Genomic DNA, 24,014 nt, shown 5'->3' with positions numbered 1-24,014 from the left:
GGAAGGTATGGAGGCTTTTCACTTTTTTAGCAACCACTACAAATATACCTGTTGGTACTAGCTAAAACTTAGCCCTGCCTGAGACACATTAAGTATCTGACACACAGAAGCCATGATTACATTACACTAAGCATTCACTATTTATAACCGGGATTTTCCTCCGGTACTGCGAGGCACCAGACCCTGGGCTGTTTCCACTGCACTGGCATCTCTTGGGGTAGGAACCAGCAAGAGTCTGTTCTCTTGCAAACAGAAACACCTAAGGCTTCATCCTCCAATGCACAAATCTCCAAGCAGCCCCGAGCAGAAGAAAACCCATCTGGATTTTAGCTGCTGCTCCTCTCCAAGCCTCCGTGGAGATGGAGCATAAAGGAGACAGTCCCTACGGCACTTTTGAGGCCCAGCTGTGGCAGACTTCAGCCCCCTCATCCTCAGAACAGGTGCCAGAAAACTCATCAAGAGGAGGGCCCACCCAGCCACGCAGGAGGAGCCGGGGTGTAAATTCTGTGGTAGAACTTCGTGTCTGAAAGGTGGATCATAGAAGTGCCATTTGGAAGATTGAATGGCCCATAAACATTTTCATATTTCATTAGCCGATTAATGGGCATCTCTCTCTTTTTGGCGACTCTGCTGATTCTCAGCAGAAATTGCCGGGAGTAAATGGAGGCGTCTGGTGGAACCTTTCCGGGTCCCCGTCCTGTTATAGATTGCCCCAATTAATGCCCGTCCTGGGCTCCTTCTTCCTGTCCAGTTACTGTTAATAGATTTCTCATAAGTGGCTGGATTGTAAAAACCTCATAACTCAGTTTAATGCCCCCAATAAAATTATCTCAGATGTCGGCCCTGAATCATTGGCAGCTCCTAGGATGAGGGGATCTGTTTCTGTTTGTATGTACTCTTCTATCACCTTTCCTTGGGGAGATACAGTGGGAAAAGAGGGGTAGGACCTCTCTTAGGGTGCCTCTGTCTACTTCCCATTTGACTTGGCATCTGCTTATTTGATCAGCAAACACTTGAGAGCAGCATGATAGCAGAGATGAGACTGTGGGAGAATCATCTTCAATGGTGTCCATCACAGCCTCGTAAAAATGGCTATTGCATGTCTCGGATGAGGAGACAGTGCACACAGACAGATGTGATCTCGGTCACGTGACTCAGTGTGGAAGCTAAGCTTGGTGTTGGAGCTATGGTGGGTTCATTTTGCCCTTCTGAGTCCTGATTCCCCATCTGAGACATTCAAGCCTCTTTACTTGGCACAGTAAAGATTACACAAACACTCGGGTCTGGAGAGATGGCTCAGTGGTTAAGAGCTGCTCCTCCCAAGGACCGAGGCTCAATTGCCAGCACCCACATGGCAGGCCATAACTGTAACTCCAGTTCCAATGGATCCAACTCCCTCACACAGACATACATTCGGGCCAAATACCAATACACACAAAAATTAAGTGACTAAAGGAAAGAAGATGAAATGAACACATGTTGGCAATGACCCAAGCCCCTGGCCACGGTGCCCTCCTTTCCTCTCTGTATCCTGGGGCTCTGTGATGTACAAGGTCTCAGATCCCTTGACGTTTTACTTTCCTTCTTTCTTTCTTTTTTTATTTTTTATTTTGAGATATGGTCTCAGGTAGCCCAGGTTAGCCTCAAACTCACTAAGTTCCTGAGGATGACCTTGAACTCACGATCTTCCTGCTTTTCCCACTCCCCAAACCCAGGGATGGTATCACGGCCCAGCACCCTGATATTTTCCCTTAGACCTCCTTCCCACTCCCAATGAGGGGTGGGGAGGAGGGAGTGGAGTCCAGCATTGATGTCATCAATGTTCTGTGAAGTGTGACATAGCCCTCACATTGGGGACCAGTAGCTGTTCCCCAGGGACTACGTATGGGGTCAGACTGCCAATCAGCCCAGAGAGGGAGGAGCTAAGAGCTCAGCTGTGGAGCTGGGCAGGGCTACACCCTGGCTCAGCCCCAGAAGACAGCTCAAGATCCCCGGCTGGGGGTGGGAGCATGGCGCTCTCTTTATAGGGCCCTGGCTCAGCCCAGAAGATAGCTCAAGACCCCCGGCTGGGGGTGGGGGCATGGCGCTCTCTTTATAGGGCGCCTACCCTACTGCCCCTGCTGCAGGTTCTCAGCATGCATGTGCAGATGCCTTTGCACACTCCAAGTGAAGACACCAAGGTGGGCCCGGGTCCACTGAACTCATGAGTGCTGATCTGTCTTCCAGCAGCCTCAGGGAGGTCCATCAGTCATCTCACAATACCCCCGGCAGAGGATGGGGAGCAAGGGGAGGGGCCACTGGCTGGGTCTCCGACACCAGTCTTTGCCCTGCAGTTCTCCCTGAGTCTCAGTTCTACCATTTGGAAAAAGACCTAAAATCACACATCGGAAAGGATGATGGGTGTGAAGTCAGGAGCAGCGTACACCAGCTCCAGCTTTGCCTCCAGCCTGCTGCTGACCGGCCCGGTGAGTGGTGGCCCTTCTCAGAGCCTTGGTTTTCTCATCTGTAGCCATATGGACTGCCATTGCTACCAACAGGTCCCACAGATTCATAAGATAATACGAGCAAGCTCACAGCACACAATAGGTTCTTCTTCTTCTTTTTCATTTTTTTCTTTTCTTCTTTGGTTTTTCAAGACAGGGTTTCTCTGTGTAGCTTTGGTGCCTGTACTGGATTTTGCTCTGTACACCAGGCTGGCCTTGAACTCACAGAGATCTGCCTGGCTCTGCCTCATGAGTGCTGGGATTAAAGGAGTGTGCCACCAGCCGCCCGGCCACAACATCCCTTTCCTGTCTCTGAACTCAGGAAGGACTAGGGGAGGGTCGTCTAACTCACCCTTCCCACCTTCCTACACAAGGATCAACCACAGATATCGCTACTCTTTGGAGGCCTAGAGGCCACCCATCTTCCAGTGCCTTTTCAGTCCAAAGCACCTCCAGGAAGCCCTACCAGACGTGGCCGGTGTGGTGGAAGAGCCCAGGCCCTCCTCCATGCACAGACCTTTCCCTGCCACACTCCCCCGCAGCTTTTCAGTGCTGTGCTTGGGGGTCCCAGGCGCTGTGGCCTGGGGCACTGGAGAGGTTGATTTGCTGGGTCTGAGCTCCTCAGGCTGGCTGTGCACTGAGACACTAATGGTGCCTGCGGAGAAAATGCAGGAGCGTGGAAGAGCTGAGTGTGCACGCTTGTGAGTGAGTGTGTATGCTTCAGTGCACACTTGCACACAAAGTGTGAGATCAAAATCTCCTGGAGGGCACAGCGGAGAGTTCATTCTCCTCTTCACAGTGTGCCCAACACAGGGCTTGACAGGAAACACATTGAACATGTGACTAAGGACACGCACTGTCTCTAGAATTTCCCGCCTGCCTGGGATTTCTGGACCCATTTACCTTCCATATTCCTAAAAAGGTGCCACATTCAAGCCTGAAGTTCAAGAGTCACCCACTTCTCAGGGGAAGAAGAGAGTTTTCTCACCTCTCAGTCTCAGGTGGAGGATAGTTACAGGCCTCTTAGGGTGCTCTAAGCACACAATACCAAAGACTTCAGCATGACCTCTGCCTGCTACATCCTCCTCCCAGGAACTCCCCGGTATATTCTATTCTCTCCTCTTATACAGATAGGCAAACTGAGGCCCAGAGAAGGTGCACATCCCACCTGAAGCTACACAGCTCACAGCAGGCTGTTCCTGTGTGACACGATGTCCCTGTTCTTACTACCATACCCAGAGTGGCCTGTTTCTGAGGAGGAACCCCCATGCCACCTCATCCCCAAGCCCTGGCCCTCTATCATAAACAACAAAAACATGAGCACGATGGTGCCTCATCCCAGGGGGCTGCAAATGGGATTTACGGGGCCATTAATTACTTCCTCCTAATTAAATCAAAATTAAATGCGAGCAGAGGTAGGGTTTCCTTATTAAAGACAATTAAACGGACAGCGAGGCTATGCAAATAAAGCGAGTCCAGGATTTAAACAGAAAGCAAATCAAATAAAGAGCCTCCCCGCCCCCCCCCATGCAAGGGGTCTGTTCACGCAGGCACAACTCGTAAACCAAGAGTTCATCAATTTTCTTTAAATATTAGCAACTTAATTAAATCCACTCTCCTCCCTACTCTAATCCTGCCGTATATCTAAAATAGATCTCACCGCCCACAGGAGTTGGTCATAAGTGCTGACCCCATAATTCTGTCTTTTTTTTTTTTTTAAATGTAAAATCCTACAAAATCCACATTCGACTGACAGGAGCCTCGGGGGAAATTACAGTTCAGAAAGGGGATTAGTCAAAGTACCCAGATTTTATGGAAATGCTGGGAGGTTGCTTTGGGGGGGCGTGTTTGAGAAGGTGAGAGGAGGTGGCTGGGAATGCCGACCGACCCCCGACCAGGCAGGGCTGCGCAGGGAGCTGTTGGGGGCCCTCAGAGACAAGCTAACAACTGCAGGGCCTGGTGGTTCCTGTGGGTGCTGACAGGAGCCTGGCGGTGAGTGATGGAGAAGGCGGTTGTGAAATCGGCTACCGTTGGGCACACGGGGTTCACTGCCTGCCTCTGTTGCTAAGCTACCTTTAGAATTCGACAAGGACTGATGCTCAGAGTGACTCCCTGGGGTGGGGAGACCAGAAAGCAGCGATTTCACTGGAACCATGGAGAAGTCCTTTCTCCTGGCAGATCGAGGGGTGTGGCATGATGGGAATGCACACACACGTGTGTGCACACACTGGAGTACTGTATGAGTGGGTTTGGCTGACTAGGGACAGGTGGCTCAAACAACAAACAAACAAACAAACAAAAAAACAACCCAAGCTCACATTCTCAGGATTGACAGCTTCGTCCAGTGAGTGATGGGAAGCTAAGATGTGCCTGGGACCGAACGCAGGGGTTACTAGAACCTGGGTATCTGAATCTGTTTCCAGTCCGCTCACTGGTCACTCACCAGTCTCCCTCCATGAGAAGGCTCCAGGCAAGTGTTTCCAAGCTATGGAACCTTCTCCTTGTTCCCTGCATAGCACCTTCGGGAGGTGGCCTTGGCAGCAGTGGGTTGGGGGGGGGGCGTGGCTGAGCTCTATGCAAAGGGCATGGAGGAGGCTGGCAATCCACAGCGGTGATGGAGACCCGTCCAGTGGATGGACCAGCACAGTGCTGTATCACAGCAGATGCTTAACATGAATTCTAGACTTGCAGTGGTGTCTGGATACCTGTGGCTTGCCTGATCCTATATCTGTGTTGTCATTTGGTCTTAGCACGAATTTCTCCATCCCCGGGTCCCAGTTTCCCCCTTTTTACAATGAAAGGATTTATTAGGGGCCCCTTTTGACAACAAATTGTGGTTCAAGGTGATGGCATGAAGTTTACTCATGCTGTTGAGACCCAAAAGACTGGCCAGGCAAAGACGCAAACAGCCAGTTAGTGGCTCCACTTCCTGTTTTTAGAGTCTGAGTGGCTGGCTGGATGCCCCTTGCAGAGAATCCAGCTGTTGGGCCATTGACTACCTGGGCCAGTCACCCTATCTGGCTTTAAGCAGACATTTGAGTCCTCTGGGGCCTCTTTGGGGACCTCAGGCAGGTCCAAGTTTTAGTCTAAGCCTTCCAGGTCTGGACCCTCAGCCTCGGGCTAGCCTTGTCTCCCTGGGGCATTAGAAACTACAACAACAGCTTGGTGAGGTGTTTGCCAAGCAGCATAAAGTTCTGAGCTTGATCCCGAATTTGGATAAAAAGCCAGGCATGGTACTATGCTCTTGTAATCCCAGCCCAGGGGCAGCAGAGACAGGCGGATCTCTGGGGCTCACTAATCAGCCAGCCCAGGCTCCTTCATGAGTTCCAGACCAGTGAAAGACCCTATAACAAAGGAGGCAGACAGTTTCTAAGTGTGACAGCCAAAGTCGTCCTCTGGCCTTCAAACACTCAAGAAGCTGCAGGGGCAGGCTCTAGCAGATGCCCTGGCCACTCCAGGGCTCTTGTCCTCTCTGCCCTTCGTTTCTCCGTACGTGGGCAATTAAATACTTTATACGGGAGTAATAAAGAGGAACCAAGACAAACAAGCCCTGGGCTGAGTGCTTTGTGGGCTCCGTTTCTTTCTTACTCAAGAAGCTGGGCACATGGGGCTCTAAGATCTTGTGTACAGATGAAGAGAGAGGTCTGGATGTGTGTAAAGATTGGGGTTCAAGGCTATGTGGGGAGCAGGTTAGCCAGAATAAGCTTCCAGAGCTTGCATTCTTAGCTACCAGACCCCCAGGTTCTTGCCCCTCCTCTGCTGGCCTGACAGGGAGTTGGCAGTCTCTGCCCTGCCACTAAACTGCTGGGCCATCCTAAGCAAGGCCTGTGCCTGCCTGAGTGCCCTCTGTCGGATCCAGGCTTTGCTCAGCCGTGGGGACCTCCTTCAGCCCATGCATGGAGGGTGGCGGTTGAGCAGCAGGGACTCAGTGTCAGGATCCAGTGTTTCCTACACACAAACCCACAGGTTTACATGCATTCTTCCTGTCACTGTCAGGGGTCAGATCTCAGGTTCAGGTAGCACACGTGTGCTCTTGAGTTGGCGTCCCCACTGCCAACCAAAATGTGCTGGCAAGCTGATGGCCCGAACAAAACCCAGAGAACCAGCCCCAGGCACCACCTTCATCCGATGCTTCATCCATGACCATCTCTACCGCACCGGCTCCACTTCTGGCAAATCTCCAAACAAGCCACGATCTCCAGGCTTCTGAGTCTACAGAGGTTGCAGCCTCCTTTCATCAGCGTGGTGAGCTCCTACTCCTACGCTGAAACCCAGCTCAGGGTTTTTTCCCCCCACCACGAAGCCAGCCAACAATCCCATTTAATCAGTGCCTACTGGCTTCCAGGGCTAGTTTGTGAAGATTTTTACACCTCAGGGTGTGTGTGATGTGTAAAATCTCAGAGAGCCATAGAAAGCAGGAGTTGGATCATACTACTATGTCCCCAGTGGCACACCCAGGCCTCATGAGGAGCAGGCGTGGAAAGGATGGACACCAGTCCTCACTTCCCTAATGCCCCAGAGCCCCAGTCTTCAGCCAGGTGGACCAGCATTTGCTCAGAGTTTGAGGAGGCAGCTTTCATTCATTCTTTTTCTTTCACGCATTTAGTCACAGAACTGTGTGTGACCATCCTTGGTACCAGACACTGGGGACTTCATGGTGAGCAAACGTGTTTTGATGAGAGGCATGCGTCAATTGTACAATCAAGCCAACACGTGTAGAATGGTTGCATTTGAAGGAGAGATAAAGGGACCTCAGGGGTGAGTGCACAGGTGTGTGTGTGTGTGTGTGTGTGTGTGTGTGTGTGTCTGTGTCTGTGTCTGTGTCTGTGTCTGTGTCCCTGTCCTAGCCTGGTGTAGTCAGGGAGGGCTTCTCCGAGGAAGCAGCATTTGAATTGAGATGTGTAGTGAGTGTCAGGTACCTGGTAGGAGGAGGAAGGAGCAGGGAGGAGAGGAGACAGCTTTCAGAGAGGGGCAAGGGACACCAGGAGGGTGACAGTGTGGCGGAGGCACAGCCACACAAGACCCCAGCTCTGCAGAGAGCAGGTTCAAGTTCAGGTGTGACCCCAGGTAAGTTACTGAGGTCCAGGACAGCAGTATGGTACGCATGGACATGATCAGATCTGTGAACTTGCTGGATGCCCCACAGTATGGGGGCATGAGCTGGGCTCCCCAACTGCATCTAAAGTGGAAAGGTAGGGGGCTGTGGAGGGAGCATGGGGCAGGAGACAGCTAGAACCCAGAGGGGACAGGGACTACCGATGGGTGTCCCCAGAGTTGGGGCTGGACAGTGGGCCCCACTTTACCTTGCCCACGTACAGGGGTTCTGTCCCTGTGTACTCCTCGACGACGAAGAATTGGTTCCACACCCAGCCACGCTTCACTCGGCCTGCGCCCAGCTGGTTGTCCTGCTGAGTCCCCGGTGACGAGGAGGACGGGCCAGGGGTGCTTGCGGCCCACAGGTGCCCCAGGAGCGGCAGCAGCAGCAGCAGCAGCAGCACAGGCGATAGCGCAGCCCCTGCCCGGAGCACCCCGTCGGGCTGTGGCCTCATTCTTGGCAGCGCGGGCCAGGCCCCGGAGCATGGACGGGAGGCACCGCAGCGCTGCTTGCGTCACATGGTGACCTGAGCCGCGGGGACGCTGGGCTGGACTGGGAGGGGGCGCGGCCGCACCGGGGCATGGACACCTGGTCCTGGCCCGCGCCCCCCTCACTGAGGTCCCTGGCCCAGTCAACAGACGGCACAGGCGCTGCTCCCGAGTAGGACTTGTGCCATGATCTCTGTGTCCAGACGATGTGGTCAGTGGGGGCAAAAGGACCTTGAAGTTCTTCTGGGACTAGGCATCATCCAGATCCATCGGGAGCCTGTGGGACAAAAGAGGAAACATGGCATAGGGTTCTGTCTGAGGGCAGGCTGCAATCGTCTTCACCGGTCTTGCTGTAACTAACTAAACACCTGGGTGTCGGGCCCTTGTAAGAACAGACACGACAGGAACATTGATGGCCCACCAGGTAGGAGGCCAGCCTGCCTCCAAGCCCTAACCTCTTCCTAAGACCCCTACTCCCCATCCCTCAACTCCTCCAGCTGCTGCTCCAGCCCTCAGGCCCCCAAGCCGACTCAGTGGTGGCCTGCCTCGTTCTGCTGCTGAGTTCTCTAAGCACAGTGGGACCCTCTGGAGTCCCCACAGAGGCAGCTTCTAGAAGGGCTCCCAGAGCTGGAAGCTCCAGGCTTCCAGAGTGCGGCTTGGGGCTGTTCCTTAGTTCTCCCCAGCAGCAGGAGACCCGGGGAAGCCTGTCGGCAGCTGGCACCTCCATAGCCCTCGTGGGAAGGGGTTCCTAGAGTCCTAGAGGGTGACTCTGGGTAGACACATCCCCTGAGCTGGTGTCTCCACTCCCCCGCTCAGCCTTCCCATCTCCTTCCCACCCTACCCCCCAACACGGGCTGACTGTAGATCCATCATCTAGCCTTCCCTCTGATTCTGCTCTCAGCAAGGGAGGATCTGAGACACTCACGCCTACTGGAGCCATAATGAGGAATAATGGCCTAATGTGGGTGTTTGTGGGACGGCCAGGCTTCTACCAGGAATTTCAGGTACAGAGAAGAATTTCAGGTACAGTTCAGCTCCGTTCAAGAACTTCCTTCTACTGGCCTCAGCTCTGAGCCAGGCTGAGTCTAGCTGCTAGGAACCAAGCTAGATAAGCCCATAGTCCAGTGTGGGCAGGAGAAAAGAGTATCCCACAATACAAGGGGCATGTGGCCAGTGTCAGGAGAAGACAGACAGAAGACTGAGGGGTGTGAATGTTTGGGAGGGAGAGCAATCAGGGCAACTTCCTGGAGGAAGAGGCTCCTGAGCAGCTGGGAAGGAAGGGGTGGTGTTCTGAGTGCAAGCTAGTTTAGAAGGGGTACAGTAACAGTGCGGAAGGCGTGGCTGGGCAGAGGGCAGGGGTGGGGCCATCTGGAGGACGAGGAAGCACTCTAATGGTTGGGATGGGAAATGTGAACCACCTCCTTGGAACAATGGAGAGTCTTGTGCTATCATGACATGAACTGCAGCCCTGGGAGCTGAGGCTCTGCCTCCCGGTGGGGTGACAGATGTGACTCCCCAGGTTCTCAGTGCTGGGGTCTGGGAGTCGAGGCTCTGCCTCCCGGTGGGGTGACAGATGTGACTCCCCAGGCTCTCAGTGCTGGGGTCTGGGAGCCGGGGCTCTGCCTCCCGGTGGGGTGACAGATGTGACTCCCCAGGCTCTCAGTGCTGGGGTCTCCAGGGTGAGCTGAAGGGCTGCAGATGATGGCCCTAGGTGAACAGCCACAGTGCACAGGAACACCGGGGACAGACAGGCTGTGACGTGCTGTCCCCTCTGCCCCTCTAGGCCCTGCCCAGATCTAACCCAGATCTAGGCCCTGTGGCTCCTCTGCAAGCGACTCCCTCCACAGACCCTGCCCACCCATTCTGTGCCCTGTGTATGACTTCCACCACCCAGGTGTCCCCGCTGTCTCTGCTGCGCCATCGCCTTGGGGAACCTGGCTCCGAGTCCTCCTCGCATGATGGCCTGGCTGGTCGTAATGAGGCTGGAGTTATGGGTGAGGAGGGGGTGCCCCCGAAGATTTCATTTCCTGGAGCTTATGAGTTCCCTGCATGTGCCTGCCTCGGGAACTGTTCCCCTGGCTCCGACAGGCAGTTGCAGGGATGCACGGTGCTGCAGCAATGTGTGTGAGGGGGAGGGGGCAGGGGTGTGTGGCGCTGAGGACTGGAGATTACAGGGAGGCTGGGGCCACTTGGTGGGTGTGGGCCGGGGAAGCTCTCCCAGCCCTTGCAGGCACCGGCTGCCCCTGGCTCTCTCTCCTCCTGCTTTCATTTCTTTGTTTATAACACCTCCCATAAGAGGGAGCAGCACCCTGGGAGTCAATCACTCGTTCATTCATCAAGCAGTACTGTCGAACGCAATCTAGGAGACAGAAAAGAATCTCATTCATTCATTCATTCTCTCACTCATTCAGTACACTTTTAGCATCTGTGTGAGGCAGCAGGAGGAACAAGAGACACAGTTTCTGGTTGTTCCTGTACTCTCCCCATAAACATCTACCAGCACTTCCCCGATACCAGCTCCCTCGTGGGGCGCTGGGGACACAGCGATAAACAGAGTCCAGGCCTTCAGGGAACTGACCTTCGGGTCTGTGGGGAGGGGAGCAGAGCATAAAGGACTCAATCCACAGCATCATTTCAAGTATTAAGAGTAGGGATGGAAAGAAGACAAAACATGGCGGAAAGGCTGGAAGGAGTGGAGAATTATGGGTAGGGGTGAGGGTGGGGTCTCAGAGGAGTGACTGAGAATGGCTGAGACTAGAAGGGTGAGGGGAAGCCAGACACAGAGCAGCGATGTGGTCCTGAGGCTGGAGCGAGCAGAGGTTCACCTGAAGCCCAGGCGCTGGAGGGTTTTGTGTATGTGGAATCGGGCATGAGGTGGGGGTGTGCACTTGGCGGGACCCTGCTGAAGCCTGCACTCAGACTCCTACTTCAGACTTGAGTTCCAAAGCACTCCCTGAAAGTTGCGCAATACTACCCAGGCCAGAGCTGACCTCGAACCCGGGACTTGGACTCTCCTTGGTACAAAGGGAGTGGAAAAGGGTTCCCCTCCAGGGGGGTGAAGCCCCCACTGGGTGCACGTGGCAGGAGGAAGCTGACCCTTTGTGCAGGCTCACCCCTTCCCTCCCTTCCTCTGCCCTGGGCCTTTGTACCTCAGCTCCAGGCCCTCCCTCCAGCAACTGGCCAGCTTCCCTGGCTGCCTGCCAGCTCCTTGCACTCAGCTCAGCCTGCCAGGGCTACAGCAGCCAGACCTCCTCCCTCCTCCCCTGCTTCAGCTTTGCCCGAGGGCCCCCACAGGACCCTGCCCTGGCATTCTGTCTGACCTGGAGGACAGCAGTGGAGGCTCCATCCCATTCTCCTTTGGCTCTGCGTGAGCCTCTGGGCATGTTGGTGGCCTTCCCCTGGCCGTGGAGATCAACTTCCTGCACGAAGCTGTTTAACCCCAAGTGAGATTAAGAAACTGAGTCCTGGCCAGGCTCAGTGGATGCTGGCCTTGCTTTACCTGCTCTTCAGCCTGGCCTGTGCAGCGCATCCATCCATTCAGGGTGCATGCGCATTGCATACACACCCGTTTCACACCGGGCAGCCTTGTAGGTCACAAAGGTCATGAGACTCTGCTAGTCACTGATCTGGGCTCAGAAGAAATAAACAGACACCTTGCTTTGTGAAGAGGAAAGACAGGTGAGAGCAAAGGACATGGCTGACACGGTTTGGTTTTGGTTTTGAGGGCCGCTGTGGGGGTTGGGAACTTAAAGGAGGGCTCGGGTCATTGTGAAGAATTAATACAGATCTCGAGACTGGGATCAGTTCCTTAGGAGACAGTGTGAGTGAGCGACCCCCAAATCCTTGTTTCTGGCTTGCTCTTTTCACCCATCATAGCCTTGGACTTCCCAACCTCTAGGACCATGGACGGAAACAAACTGTTGTGAGGTTTTTGTTTGTTTGTTTTGAGACATGTCTCACCCTGTAACTCTGGCTAGCCAGGAACTCACTATGTAGACCAGGCTGGCCTCAAACTAACAGATCTACCAGTCTCTGCCTCTTGAGTGCTGGGATCAAAGTCATGCGCCACCGCGCCTGGCTACCTCTTTTATTTATAATTTATTCAGTCTCCAATATTCTGTTATAATAACAGAAAACTGTATTAGATGATGGTCAAGTGTTACAGAGAAAACAAGGCAGGGTAACAGGGCTGGGGGAGTATTTATGCATTCTGTGTCATCTATCCATCTACTTATCTGTCATCTATCAACTTATCAATCATTTTGAATGATAATTTGTACAGAGTGGCTGGGGAAGGCCTTGCCATTAGGATGCTATTTAAAAAGAGATCTGTTCAGGCAGAGAGGGGATGCCATAAAACTGCAGTGAGTGTGCTGGTCCGAGGTAGAGAGGCAAGAACACAGGCCCTGGAGACCAAGCATGTTGGAAGTGAGAGACTCTCGGGGAGCCTGGTGTGGTAACATGGGCAGTGGGTGGGGACAAAGAGTATGGAGGTAGGGGTGACGAAACTGTGGGATCGCTCCAGTTTTTACTGGGAGATGGGACCCTAGGTAGGTTTGAGCACAGGAGTATGGCCGGCACACACTGACACAGACACACACATGTGCACACGAGAGTGTAAGCGGGTGCTGAGAAGCATGGCTTGACAGTGGGAGGCACCGACGGGTCTGAAAGGGGGTGCATGTGGCCCGACCACGGCACAGTGAGGTTTCCCCTGGTGGAGCTGAAGAGACCGTGAGAAGAGAGGTGCGAGGAAAGGGGGAGGCTCAGGATGCCGCCTCACAGTCACATCTGGATGCAGCGTGTCAGCACGTTGGCTGGACAGCTGGCAGCCTGTGGGAAGCAGCGCTGCACTGCACCGGGCTCAGGTGCCCAGGCCTGAGCTCCAGCTGTAGGGCGAGCTTGAGTTTCGAACAAGGAATTCAGGTGAGATTCAAGGAGCAGTCAGCATGGCTAGAGAGGAGGGACCAGCAAGGACACGAGGGGCTGTGGTCTGCCTCCGGGTTGCCATAGGGAAACCACTGTCCAAAGGAGAGAGCTGTCCATCCATCCATCTGTCGGTCCAGCTGTCCATCCATCCGTCTGTCCGTCCAGCTGTCCATCCATCCGTCTGTCCGTCCAGCTGTCCATCCATCCGTCTGTCCGTCCAGCTGTCCATCCATCCGTCTGTCCGTCCAGCTGTCCATCCATCCGTCTGTCCGTCCAGCTGTCCATCCATCTGTCCATCCATCCGTCTGTCCGTCCAGCTGTCCATCCATCCGTCCATCCATCCATCCATCCATCCATTCTTTCATTCACTCATTTAGCCAGTTAGCCATTCATTCATTCATCTACTCATTTAACTATTCATCCATCCAATCTATCTATCCAGTTACCCACTCATCCATCCATTCAGCCATATGTACATTAATCATCCATCTATCCATTCTTCCCCAAACCCTCCAAACACCCCCAACAAGCCAGACAGGGAGCTCAAGATTCCTGGAACGATGGTGACATAAAGACACACTCCTTCCCTTAAGAAGTCCCCATCTGGGCGCTACAGCACTCTCCCAGCACTTTCCTTGCACTGGGGAAATGTACCGCTTCCCATTTATCTCTTCAGCAGTGTGTACTGAGTGTTGACTGTGAGCCAAGCCCTGTGGGTTAGACGCCCCGGGATGAGCGGCAGAGAGCATTTAGAAGAAATAAAAAGCAAGTACAGCAAAGCATGGAGATCAGGCCATGGGGAGCGGAGGATTCAGGCGTGGGTGGGAGGGGAGGCAAGAAGTCACAGAGAGAGAGAGAGAGAGAGAGAGAGACTGGGCAGAGGAGCCTGAGGACAGGAGCAGGGGCCGTGGACATGGCAGCCTGGCTGGGGCCTGTGGTGACTAAAAAGGGTGTTGGGGAGTAAAAAGCCGCAGCTGTCTGGGACGCCCTGGCTTGACTTCTGTCCTTTCTTGTTTCTGTTTCGTTTCAACACCCACTCTTACAGGGGCCTTGTGAGTGCAGCCTCTGCTCTGTGAGCAGTGACTGGTGTACACCAGTAAGAGCCCCCTTCCTCCTCCCCACCAGTAATTGGTTTACAGAGTGTCCTATAACACAATTCTGGTCAATAAAATATAAAGGGCTATCTTCTGGGAAGCTTCTTGGAAAATATTTCTATTAGTAAAAGGGGATGCCTTAAGGAGAAAGTTTTTGTTTTCTGAGTGTGTGAGTAGGTGATGACTGGAGCCACAGCAGCCATTTTGGAATGGTAAAGAGAGCTATTCCAGCTTGGAAAGTTCTCCTAAGAAAAGATGGAGAAATTTGTGTCTAATGGTATTGTAGGACCACTACGTTAACTTGCCCTGGTTTGGGGTCCAGGTCTAGTGCTTGCTTCCTCTAGATTCTCATTCCCCCTTCCCCAGAACACCCTTAGATCGCACTAGCTGAGTCTACATCTTAGACTTGTTGTCCATTGTGAGGACAAGCTTCTAAGCACCAGAGACCACACTCATTTCAAGAGTGAAGCACACATCAGGGCCTGGGAGGGACTCAGGAGAGGCTTGCTCCAGAGTTCAGCCACTGCCTGGGAGAAGGTGACCTTCTCTAGCACAAAGAGCCCTGACTCGGCTGTCCTCAGCTCTGCCTGTACTCTGGGCATAACCACTGCCTCTATGCTATTTCTGTCCATCCGCATTCTGCCGTAGTGGCCGGCACGTCCTGTCTGGAGTCCTCGGTACCCTGGCACTGCCACCGCCGAGGCAAGAGTGCCAACTCTCCTTTGTCATCTGGCTGTCTCCCTGGGGACAGACAAGGGCTTTTCCTGCCTGTTTGACGTTCGTCTCCCAGTCGATGATTCTCCCAGGAGCCAGGAGCGGTCTGGGCACAGTGACTTCCAGACAGGACAAAGTAGAAGAGACTTAATGTGCAGCCTGGGGCTGGTCACATCAGACTGCTCCTCCAGACTCCAGGTCATCCCCCAGCCTCGGCTAGAGGGGTAGGATCAAACCCTTAGCACCCCTGAGGCCACATGGCCAGGCTGGGGCCTGACTTCTGGCTGTTGCTGCACTTTGAGGGGCCTGGGTACCCCACTGTTTCTCTGAACCTCACTGTTCTCATCTGCAACCCGCTGTGCTGACCTTAGGCGGACAAGGTTGGATGCGGAGGTTGATGCTGGAGAGGAAGCTGGTGTTGAGCAGTCGTGTTGGAGGGCCAGCAACACCTGTTTCTGGTCATCTGCTGACTTCCCTTGGGCTCCTATTACATACCAAGTATCCCGGCTGGAAAAGAGGCTCGGAGAGACTGTCCAGACATAAGTGTCCACACGCTTACTCATTAATTCGCTCATACATTGTGTGAACAATTGCTAGCCAGGCCCACATGTGACGGATGTTGGGGTCCTGTGCCAAGGAGAGTGGAGACAGGATTTGATTGACACAGTGGAAGACATCTGCCTGAGCCCTAGGGAGGGGCTGGTGTTTGGGGCAGAGGGATGCAGGGTAGGGATGGTCACTCATTCATTCCCTTGTTCCTTCCCCTGACACTGCAGGCTCACTGGTGTCCTCTCTCCATGCCCTCCTGGCTCCCAGGGCCGCCAGTGGGTGCTTTGCCTGCCAGGCTGGCACCTGTCTGCCCTATCCAAGTCCCAAGGGCACCATGCCTGCTGGATCCTGGACCTGGAGCACACAGTGTCCAGCTGCAGCCTGCTCCCTGAGGGACATTATTTCCACCAGCTTAGTTCTCATCCTTGGGGAGGATGGGTCCCAGCGCCCTCGGCAGGAGCAGTGAGGCACGGAGGTTGCTGGGCCAGCCATCCTGTGCCTGCCTCCCTCTCAGAACCCCGGGTAGAAGGGAACGTAGTGCTGTAAACAAGAAGCCAGCTGGTGCAGCCCTCAGGAAGCTTGCTAGACACGGAGCTTGTCTAGATACATGTGTTGCCAGAGCAGGGTCACATCCCCTGCACTGGAGCTGCTGTGGGATCAGGGTCTTCCAGGACTTCTCAGTTTGGAAGCCAGATGTACCCAGTGGGGAAAGATGGGAGAGAGAGAGGTGGGATCCGAGCTGGATCCTTCACCTTCTGACACAACATACCCTCACATGTGCAAAGGCCACCCAGGGTCTCAGACACCCCATCTAAGCAGCGGAGCATGCTCTGGGGCACCATCAATGAGTTCAAAACCTCCCCGGCCTCTTTCTGTGGAGTCAAGCTGGGTTCATCTATCTCCTTGTAGGTCACAGGCTTTGTCTGCTCCTTGGGAGGTGGCCACTGCTTTTTCAGGTAAGGAAACTGAAGCACAGAGAGGTTGTGTGACTTGCCCAGGTCACACCCTGACTTGCTGTGGAGCCTAGATTTGAACTCTGATCTGTTGCATCTAAGGCTCAGACTGTTTGCCATTACACATGTGGCCACCCCCTCAGGACCCAGACTTACATTCTCTACACATCATCACTGCCTGGTGCCCATCTCTAGGTACGGATACGCTGGCTATGCTCTGGATCTGAAATTCCTGCTAGGTGGCTTCAACCCCAGTGAGGGGGTGGCCAGAGGTGGGGACCTTGGGGGATGATTGGACCATGAGTCCTCTGACCTCATTAGTGACCAACCATTGCTAGATTAACTCAGTGGGCTGTGGGAAAAGGCAGGTCACTGGGTCTTTGAAGGACATTGTTACGGAATATTTGTGTACACTATAAAGATGGGTCTCTGCCTAAAGCACCTTCTGATTGGTTTAATAAAGAGCTGTGCAGCCAATAGCTAGGCAGGAGAGGATAGGTGGAATTTCCAGGAAAGAGAGAGGAAAAGGAGAGGAAATCTAGGTGTGTGGAGATGCCAGGAGCTGCAGAGCGAGTCGTACATACAGTACAGAGGAGAAGTGACCGAGGCATGAGGCAAAAGCGTAGATTAATAAATATAAGTTAATTAAGTTATAAGAGCTAGTTGGGGAAAAGCCTAAGCTAAGGCCAAGCTTTCATAATTAATAATAGATCTCCATGTTACTGGGGAGCTGGTGGTCCCACAAAGGAAAGTCTGACTACATTTGAGAAAGCTTGCTACAGGACAGACTTCCCTTTTGTCTCCCTGGTTGTTTCCTTATCACTGCATAGTGAGTAGCTTTGGTTCACCACTCTTTCCCTGCCGTGACACTCCGAACCAGTCTACCATGGCCAAAAAAGCCTTTGAGACCCTGAGGCAGACCTTTGCTCTTGAAAGCAGACCTGCCTAAGAGTTCCGTCACGGCAGCAGGATGCACTGACCAATAGCAGCTAACCTGACATTGCTGTTTAGGATGCTCATGTGCTATGGGATGGTCCTTCTGTATGCTGTGAATATGTATTTCTCTCATTGGTTGATAATAAAGTTGTTTTGGCCTATGGCAAGACAGGATAAGGTTAGATGGAAGAATCAAACTAGAATTCAGAGGGAGAGGGGCGGGTTGAGATAGATGCTGCGAGCCGCCCAAGAAGCAGGATGCTGGAGGACCTGTAAGCCACAGACCATGTGGCAATAAATAGATGAATAGGAATGAGTTAATTTAAATGTAGGAGCTAGTTAATAAGCCTGAGCCATTGGCCAAACATTTATAATTAATATAAGCTTCTGTGTGATAATTTGGGAAGCAGCTGCTTGGTATTTGGGAGTTGCTGGTGGGACAGAAACTCCCCTCCAACTACACTCATGCCTCAGGGCCTTTGCTCCTGTCTTTTTTTTTTTTTTTTTTTTTTTTTTTTTTTTTTTTTTTTTTTTTGGTTTTTTTTCGAGACAGGGTTTCTCTGTGTAGCTTTGCGCCTTTCCTGGAGCTCACTTGGTAGCCCAGGCTGGCCTCGAACTCACAGAGATCCGCCTGGCTCTGCCTCCCGAGTGCTGGGATTAAAGGCGTGCGCCACCAACGCCCGGCCTAATGAATTAACTTATTTTTATCTTATGTACACTGATGTTTTGCCTGTATGTATGTCTGTGTGATGATGTTGGGTCCCCTGGAGCTGGAGCTACAGTTACAAGCTCCATGTGGGTGCTGGGAATTGAACCCTGGTCCTCTGGAAGAGCAGCCAGTGCTCTTAACCGATGAGCCATCTCTCCAGCCCCCTTTGCTCCTGTCTTTAAGGCTGGGCATGCCCCTTCCGTCTTGCCCAGTGAGACTGTCCCTCAATCAATCCCTCTGTCTCCTCCTAGCCTGGGGGAGCTCACAGTCTCCTGAGGCCAGGGCTCAGGAACTGGCTTTATGTGGCTTTCAGCACTAGCTTGCTGGCTGTGGGGACCTCAGGGTCTGTCCTCTCCCCTCATTCTCACTTTATTGCAGGGCTCTGGACATTTGAGGGGCTTGAGAAAGGGGTCACGGCTGCTTGGCTGCATGGTCCAGGGTAAGAAGGACAGGAGAGGCAGGGCTGTTGCTGCTCAGCCTCCTTCCCCAGGCTGCAGGGCTGCAGTCTCCTTTCCCTCTGCCTCTTCCGTTTATGGACTCATGAAATATTAACTGAGCAGCTACTACATGCCAGACCCCTACTGGAGGATGAGGAGTCCGTTGAGCTGGGTCTGTGTCCCATGACTGCCTCCCATCCTGTGTATGTACATGCATGCACTCACTCATGGGCTGATTACACACACACACACACACACACACACACACACACACACACACAGACACACACAATTCCCAATTGGGTTAACCTCTGTACAGATAAAACACAGGCACCCCCACATATGTATAAGGAACACAACCTCACTGTGGGTGGACGAACTGGTTACAGAATGGTCCCCTGGAAAGGCCTCAGAGGCACAACTCTCCGGGGCCCATGAGATGCACTCAGGGACAGTCTAAAGAACATTCCGGGCCAAGGTGGCGAGCTGAAAGGTCATGGCCAGGTTGCAATAAAAACTACCCTAGTTTGATGAGGTGATGCAGACCTATAATCCTAGTGTGTGGAAGGTGGAGAGGGAGTTCAAGGTCATCCTCAGTTACTTAGTGAGTTTGGGGCTAACCTGAGCTACAGGAGACTCTGTCTTTAAAAAAAATAACTAGCCACAGTGTAGAGGGGATACAGGGCTTGGGATTTGGGCTGGAGAGCCAGAAGGTGGGAAATCGTCCTGCGTAGAGAAACGTGAGTGAGCTTGTGTTTAAGGAGGCGGCTGTGGCTGTGAGTTGAGGAACAATGTGGAAGGCAGAGGTGGAGTCTGGGGAAGACAGCGGAGGTGGTTCAGACCTGGGAGGCCGCAGTGGGGTGAGAGAAACTGACAGCTCTGAAATATTTAGGAAGCAGAGCAGAGCAGACTCCATGATGGATTGACCTGAGGGGAGGTGGGAGGAGGCAGCCCGAGGACGGCTTCCTGGTTTTATTTTTCTGTTTTCGCTGACATTTATTGATCACCTACTAAGAGCAAGGCACATCCTGGACCTCACAAGCACCACCTTCTCTGTTCCTCATGTGACCCTATAAACCCAGTCATCGTCCTCACGGCCTCCTCTCACTCTGGGAAGCAGGACGCAGGTCCTGGGGAAAACAACCTCCGCAGGTCACGGCTGCAGAAAAGGAAGACGAGCAGGCAGGCAGCATGCGTCAGTGTAGATTATGCTGGGCCACACTCACGGAGCTTCTCCTTCGTGCCAGGCACGGAGTCACCCAATTAGCTAATAATAAGAGGTGACAGCTAAACGCGGGACAGGCCACATCCGCCCTCTCGCTGCATTCTCTAAACAGCTCTCTTTCAAATTTCTATCACAGAAAGGAGGGCCAGTGGCTCAGAGAGGCTGAGGACTTGCTCAAGGTCACACAGCTAGTTAGTGGTAGATCTGCGATCCCCACAGGCTGTGGCCTGCAAGGACGGATAAAGATGGGCAAGAGGGGTGCTGCCGGGGCTGCTGGGAAGGGCGCACTTGACTTTGGACCCTACTCTTCTCTGACAGTGACTTACCCAAGCCTGTGTCCAGACTCCATGTCAGCGAGGAGCTCTGTGGGTCCGGAACCATACACAGGCATGCACAGGCATGCGCCCACACAGCGCGTCCCGGGGCTGACTGCTGCTCACCTGCCAGGGCCAGCGTGCTCACCCTCCGTCCCAGGGGTCGGGGTTATACCTGCCTCGGGCCCCGCCCCCGCCCCGCCCACATGCGGTGCCGCAGGCAGAGCCTCGCTGTACATCATGTTGACAGTAGAAATTACATCCCGGCCGCTGTTTTACACCGCGCCCTGTCAGAACTCACTGCAGCCCAGTGATCAGGACAAATTGAATACCATCCTGGCCGTGTCAATATTTATTCCATTTTACAAACGTGGCTGGATGGGGGGCAGGGACCCGCTGAGGTGCCAGCCGCAAGGCCCCAGGAGGCTGTTCCCCCCTCACAGTGGGTCACATCTCCCTTTTCTCTCCCCCTCCCCCTCCCCTCCTCCTGGATTTTCCATAATCGGTTAAAATTGAATTTCAGTCTCGATGCTGAAAACGGCACAAATCATTAACACATGCTGTAACTAATAATTACAAAATGGAAAAATGGATTCCCGCCTTCGATCAAAACTCTGCAAGTCACCCTCCCCCAGAAGCCTCGCCCTCTGTCCTCTGAGACCTAGCAACAGGTTCCCCTGCCCGGTCTTTGAGACTAGCCCCTTGATTTGCCTGTCTGGGACCACTTCGCGAGCATTCCTGCCCAGCCGGCTGTTCTGTTGATTTATGCTCTTTTGAGCTCCTACTGTATACACTCTTTGGGTCTTTCCTACTGTATACACTCTTTGGGTCTTTCCTACTGTATACACTCTTTGGGTCTTTCCTACTGTATACACTTTTTGGGTCTTTCCTACTGTATACACTCTTTGGGTCTTTCCTACTGTATACACTCTTTGGGTCTTTCCTACTGTATACACTCTTTGGGTCTTTCCTACTGTATACACTCTTTGGGTCTTTCCCTCCACATTGCTCTGATCTCTTGTATAGTGCATCCCCTCCCTGCTCCGGCCCTCTGCGGTCTTCCTGTCTTCCTCGTCTCCCTCATTTCCTCCCTGCTCTCCCTTCCTATTCCCCCCCCACACACACACCTTTTTCTCCTCCCCTGTCTTACTTTCTTGGCTGTCTGTACCCTGTCTGTGTCCTGACTGCTACTCCGAGGGCTCTGCACACTCTCACTGAGCATACACTTGGTCCCAGCTCCTCCGTGCTCCTGGGGTCCTGACAGCGCCTCTTGGACGCTCTCTCCTTTCCGAAGCTGCTGGAGTAGGGTAGCTACAATCAGAGCAGGGTCCCCGGGACACAGAGAGGTCCCCGTCCAAGAAGCTTCACTCGAGATGAACTTGTCTCCCAGAATACAAGAGAACAGAGGGACCTGAAGGACCCTGCAGCCAAATTCAGAAGGGAGTTGGGCGTGTGGACAGGAGCCTAACCCTCCTGCCTTAGCTCTGCCATTCAAGGTCTCAACCACTGTCCGCTGTGGACCTTGCGTGGGGTCTCACCAAGCCAAGGCAAAGGAGAGGTGTAAGCGGAGGGGGACTAGGAATCGTGGAGGGAGCACCTGGATACCCCAGGGGTTCATGTGACACAATCCTGTCAGCCTGCCTCCCGGTCTCAGAAGCTGCATGATGAGGCTCATATTCAGGGTAGTTAATTTTTACTGTAACCCAAGCTGATGACATTAAGGCGTCTGTGCCTTTGCGGTATAGGAGAAAGCTCCCTGGGCAGGAAGGTGGGGTAGGTGGACTGGAGCTTGGCTCTGATACCGCCATGCTGGGTGACCTTGGACCAGTCTCTGCCTTCTCTGGACTTTTTACAATAGAAGGTCATAATTGGTTCCCAGGATTTATCTCCGGACCGTGGTGGCCACATATCGAGAGCTTATTCGGAATCCAGGTCCCCACCCCGCCCTGGAGCATCTGATATAGTGACTGTGACAATCACGTTGTTAATGGTCACAGAGTACTTCCAGAACTTTCCACAGGCTAAGAAGACATGAACGTTGGAGGAATTCAAAGGAAAAGCGTGTACTTTCTGCCAGCTGGGCTGAGGCCTCTACAGGGCTCCCGGTGCTACCCAAGTCACCAGGGAGCTGATGGTCACCTCTAGAAACTGGGGCACAGAGAGGTGGAGTCACTTGACTGGGGTGACAGCTAGCCAGGAAGCGGGAAAGCCAGGACCTGGGGGAGGAAGTCTGGTCACACAACCTGGCTGCTCTGGGAAGGTTCTGTAGCAACTCTTGGCACAGAGCAGCCAGCCCTGGGCAGGGAATTGGGCACCAAGTACTCACTGCATGCGTGACTCTGAACCAAGGGTACATGCTCCAGCTTCCTCCTGTAACCAGGGCAAGGGCTTACTGTTGATTAGTTTGCTTACTTATTTTTCGTGTGTACATGTTTATTTGTACACGTGTATGGGTATATGCATGGGGGTGCACATGCGTGTGTGCGTCTGTGCGTGTGCATGCACGCTTAAGTGCACATAGAGGCCCGAGGTTGATGTCCAGTATCTGCCTTTTCCGCTTTATTCTTTTAGCTTTCTTTTTATGTGTGTGGTTGTTTTGCTCACACACATGTCTGTGTACCACACGGTGCCTGTGGAAGACAGAGGAGAGCATTGGATCTCTTAGAACTAGGGTTACAGATGGTTGTGAGCTGCCATGTGGGTGCTGGGAACTGAACCCGGGTCCTCTGTAAGAGCAGCCAGTGCTCTTAACTGCTGAGCCATTCTCCAGCCCCTTAATTCTTTTGAGACAGGGCCTCTCAGAAAAACTGAAGACTGGGGATTGACCAGAGTGCTTGGCCATTAAGCTCCAGAGACCCCCTTGCCTCTGATTTCCCAGTGCTGGGATTGCATACATACAGCACTGTGCCCAGCCTCCGCTGTGGGTGCTGGAGATACAAAGAAAGGCAGGTCCGCAGGGCTGTGTGGCAAGTGCTGCCGAGCCACGTCCTTGGCCCTTTAGTTATTTGAGATGTATCTCTATAGACCAGGCTGGCCTCAAACTCACAATATAGAAAAAAATGACCTTCAACTTCTGATCCTCCTGCCTCTGCCTCCCGAGTGCTGGGATCACAGGCAAGACTCACCACGCCTAATTTACTATTATGGTTTTGGGAACTGGCACACAATTTGACAAGCATTTTTCTCTAGTTACTAAGGCATGGGATGAAGAGCTGTGCCCCATACTCTAGTGTGGGCCCAGTTCCTGAGCCAGAATTTAGCTCCCCAGCCCACTTTCTCTACACCTTTGCTCTGTCCCAGCCTGGACTGCACCCCTAAGCCTCTGGGACTCACTCTTCCCTTCTGCAAAGTGGCAGAGCTGAATGAGGGAGCTGGCAGTCACAAACTCAGATTCTGTGGCTACCTTTCCTCTGTGGGACAGTGTTCCCACCTGCAAAAGAAGTTTCCACAGTCCTACTCCACTCCACACACACACACACACACACACACACACACACACACACACACACACACACACACACACAGAAGATGGCGGTCAGCTGCCTGGAAAGGGGCCCTGAGGTTGAGCGCTCTGTGTACCAGTTAATAACAGCAGGTCCCATGGAGGCCTCTGGGGGTCTGATGCCAGGCCAGGCCTGACTTCTGAATCTGCCAGACACTGAATCGCCCACCCCATGAACAGCCTGGGGTCAGATGTTCATTGTGGCTGCAGCATTTCCTCATCAAGGCCTCAGTACCCACTGTCTGCAGCTGTGACTCACGGCGCATTCCACCGAATCAAATCTGCCACAAACCCAGGACCTGACCTCAGCTCTAGAGATGACAGCAGGCAGGATGCAGCCTGAGCCGGAGCTTAGCCAGCCAGGCCCTTCCAGTGGCAGAGGAGGGAGCCCCAGGCCTGCCCCTGCTGAGCTCACAGCAGGATCAGCGCCCCAGATCTCTCTCAAAGCCAGGCCGCCACCACTGGCCTCGCGGCTCATCTCCCGCAGCTCCCTGAGGTCCCTGCGATTATACCACTGAACATTCCGCTTTCATCTTGTCAACCTCGCAGTAAATTACAGGCCCGGGGAGGCGTGGGTCTCCTCCTT

At 53.4% G+C, this 24,014-nt stretch overlaps 1 protein-coding gene across 1 annotated transcript in view; it reads right to left on the bottom strand.

Moving 5' to 3' along the window:
• Cdh22 (cadherin 22) overlaps window positions 1-24,014 on the bottom strand; it is a 127,172-nt gene that overhangs the window by 59,972 nt on the left and 43,186 nt on the right. The window contains exon 2 of the mRNA XM_076571168.1: window positions 7,787-8,343. Within this exon, the coding sequence (XP_076427283.1) occupies window positions 7,787-8,032 (246 nt within the window). The 5' untranslated portion in view covers window positions 8,033-8,343. The remainder of the gene's footprint in view (window positions 1-7,786; window positions 8,344-24,014) is intronic.

The sequence above is a fragment of the Peromyscus maniculatus genome, chromosome 4, assembly GCF_049852395.1.
Source record: "Peromyscus maniculatus bairdii isolate BWxNUB_F1_BW_parent chromosome 4, HU_Pman_BW_mat_3.1, whole genome shotgun sequence".
NCBI classification, from domain to species: Eukaryota; Metazoa; Chordata; class Mammalia; order Rodentia; family Cricetidae; genus Peromyscus; species Peromyscus maniculatus.
The sequence above is the reverse complement of the archived record's forward strand: the minus strand, read 5'-3'. Positions and strand labels throughout refer to the sequence as shown.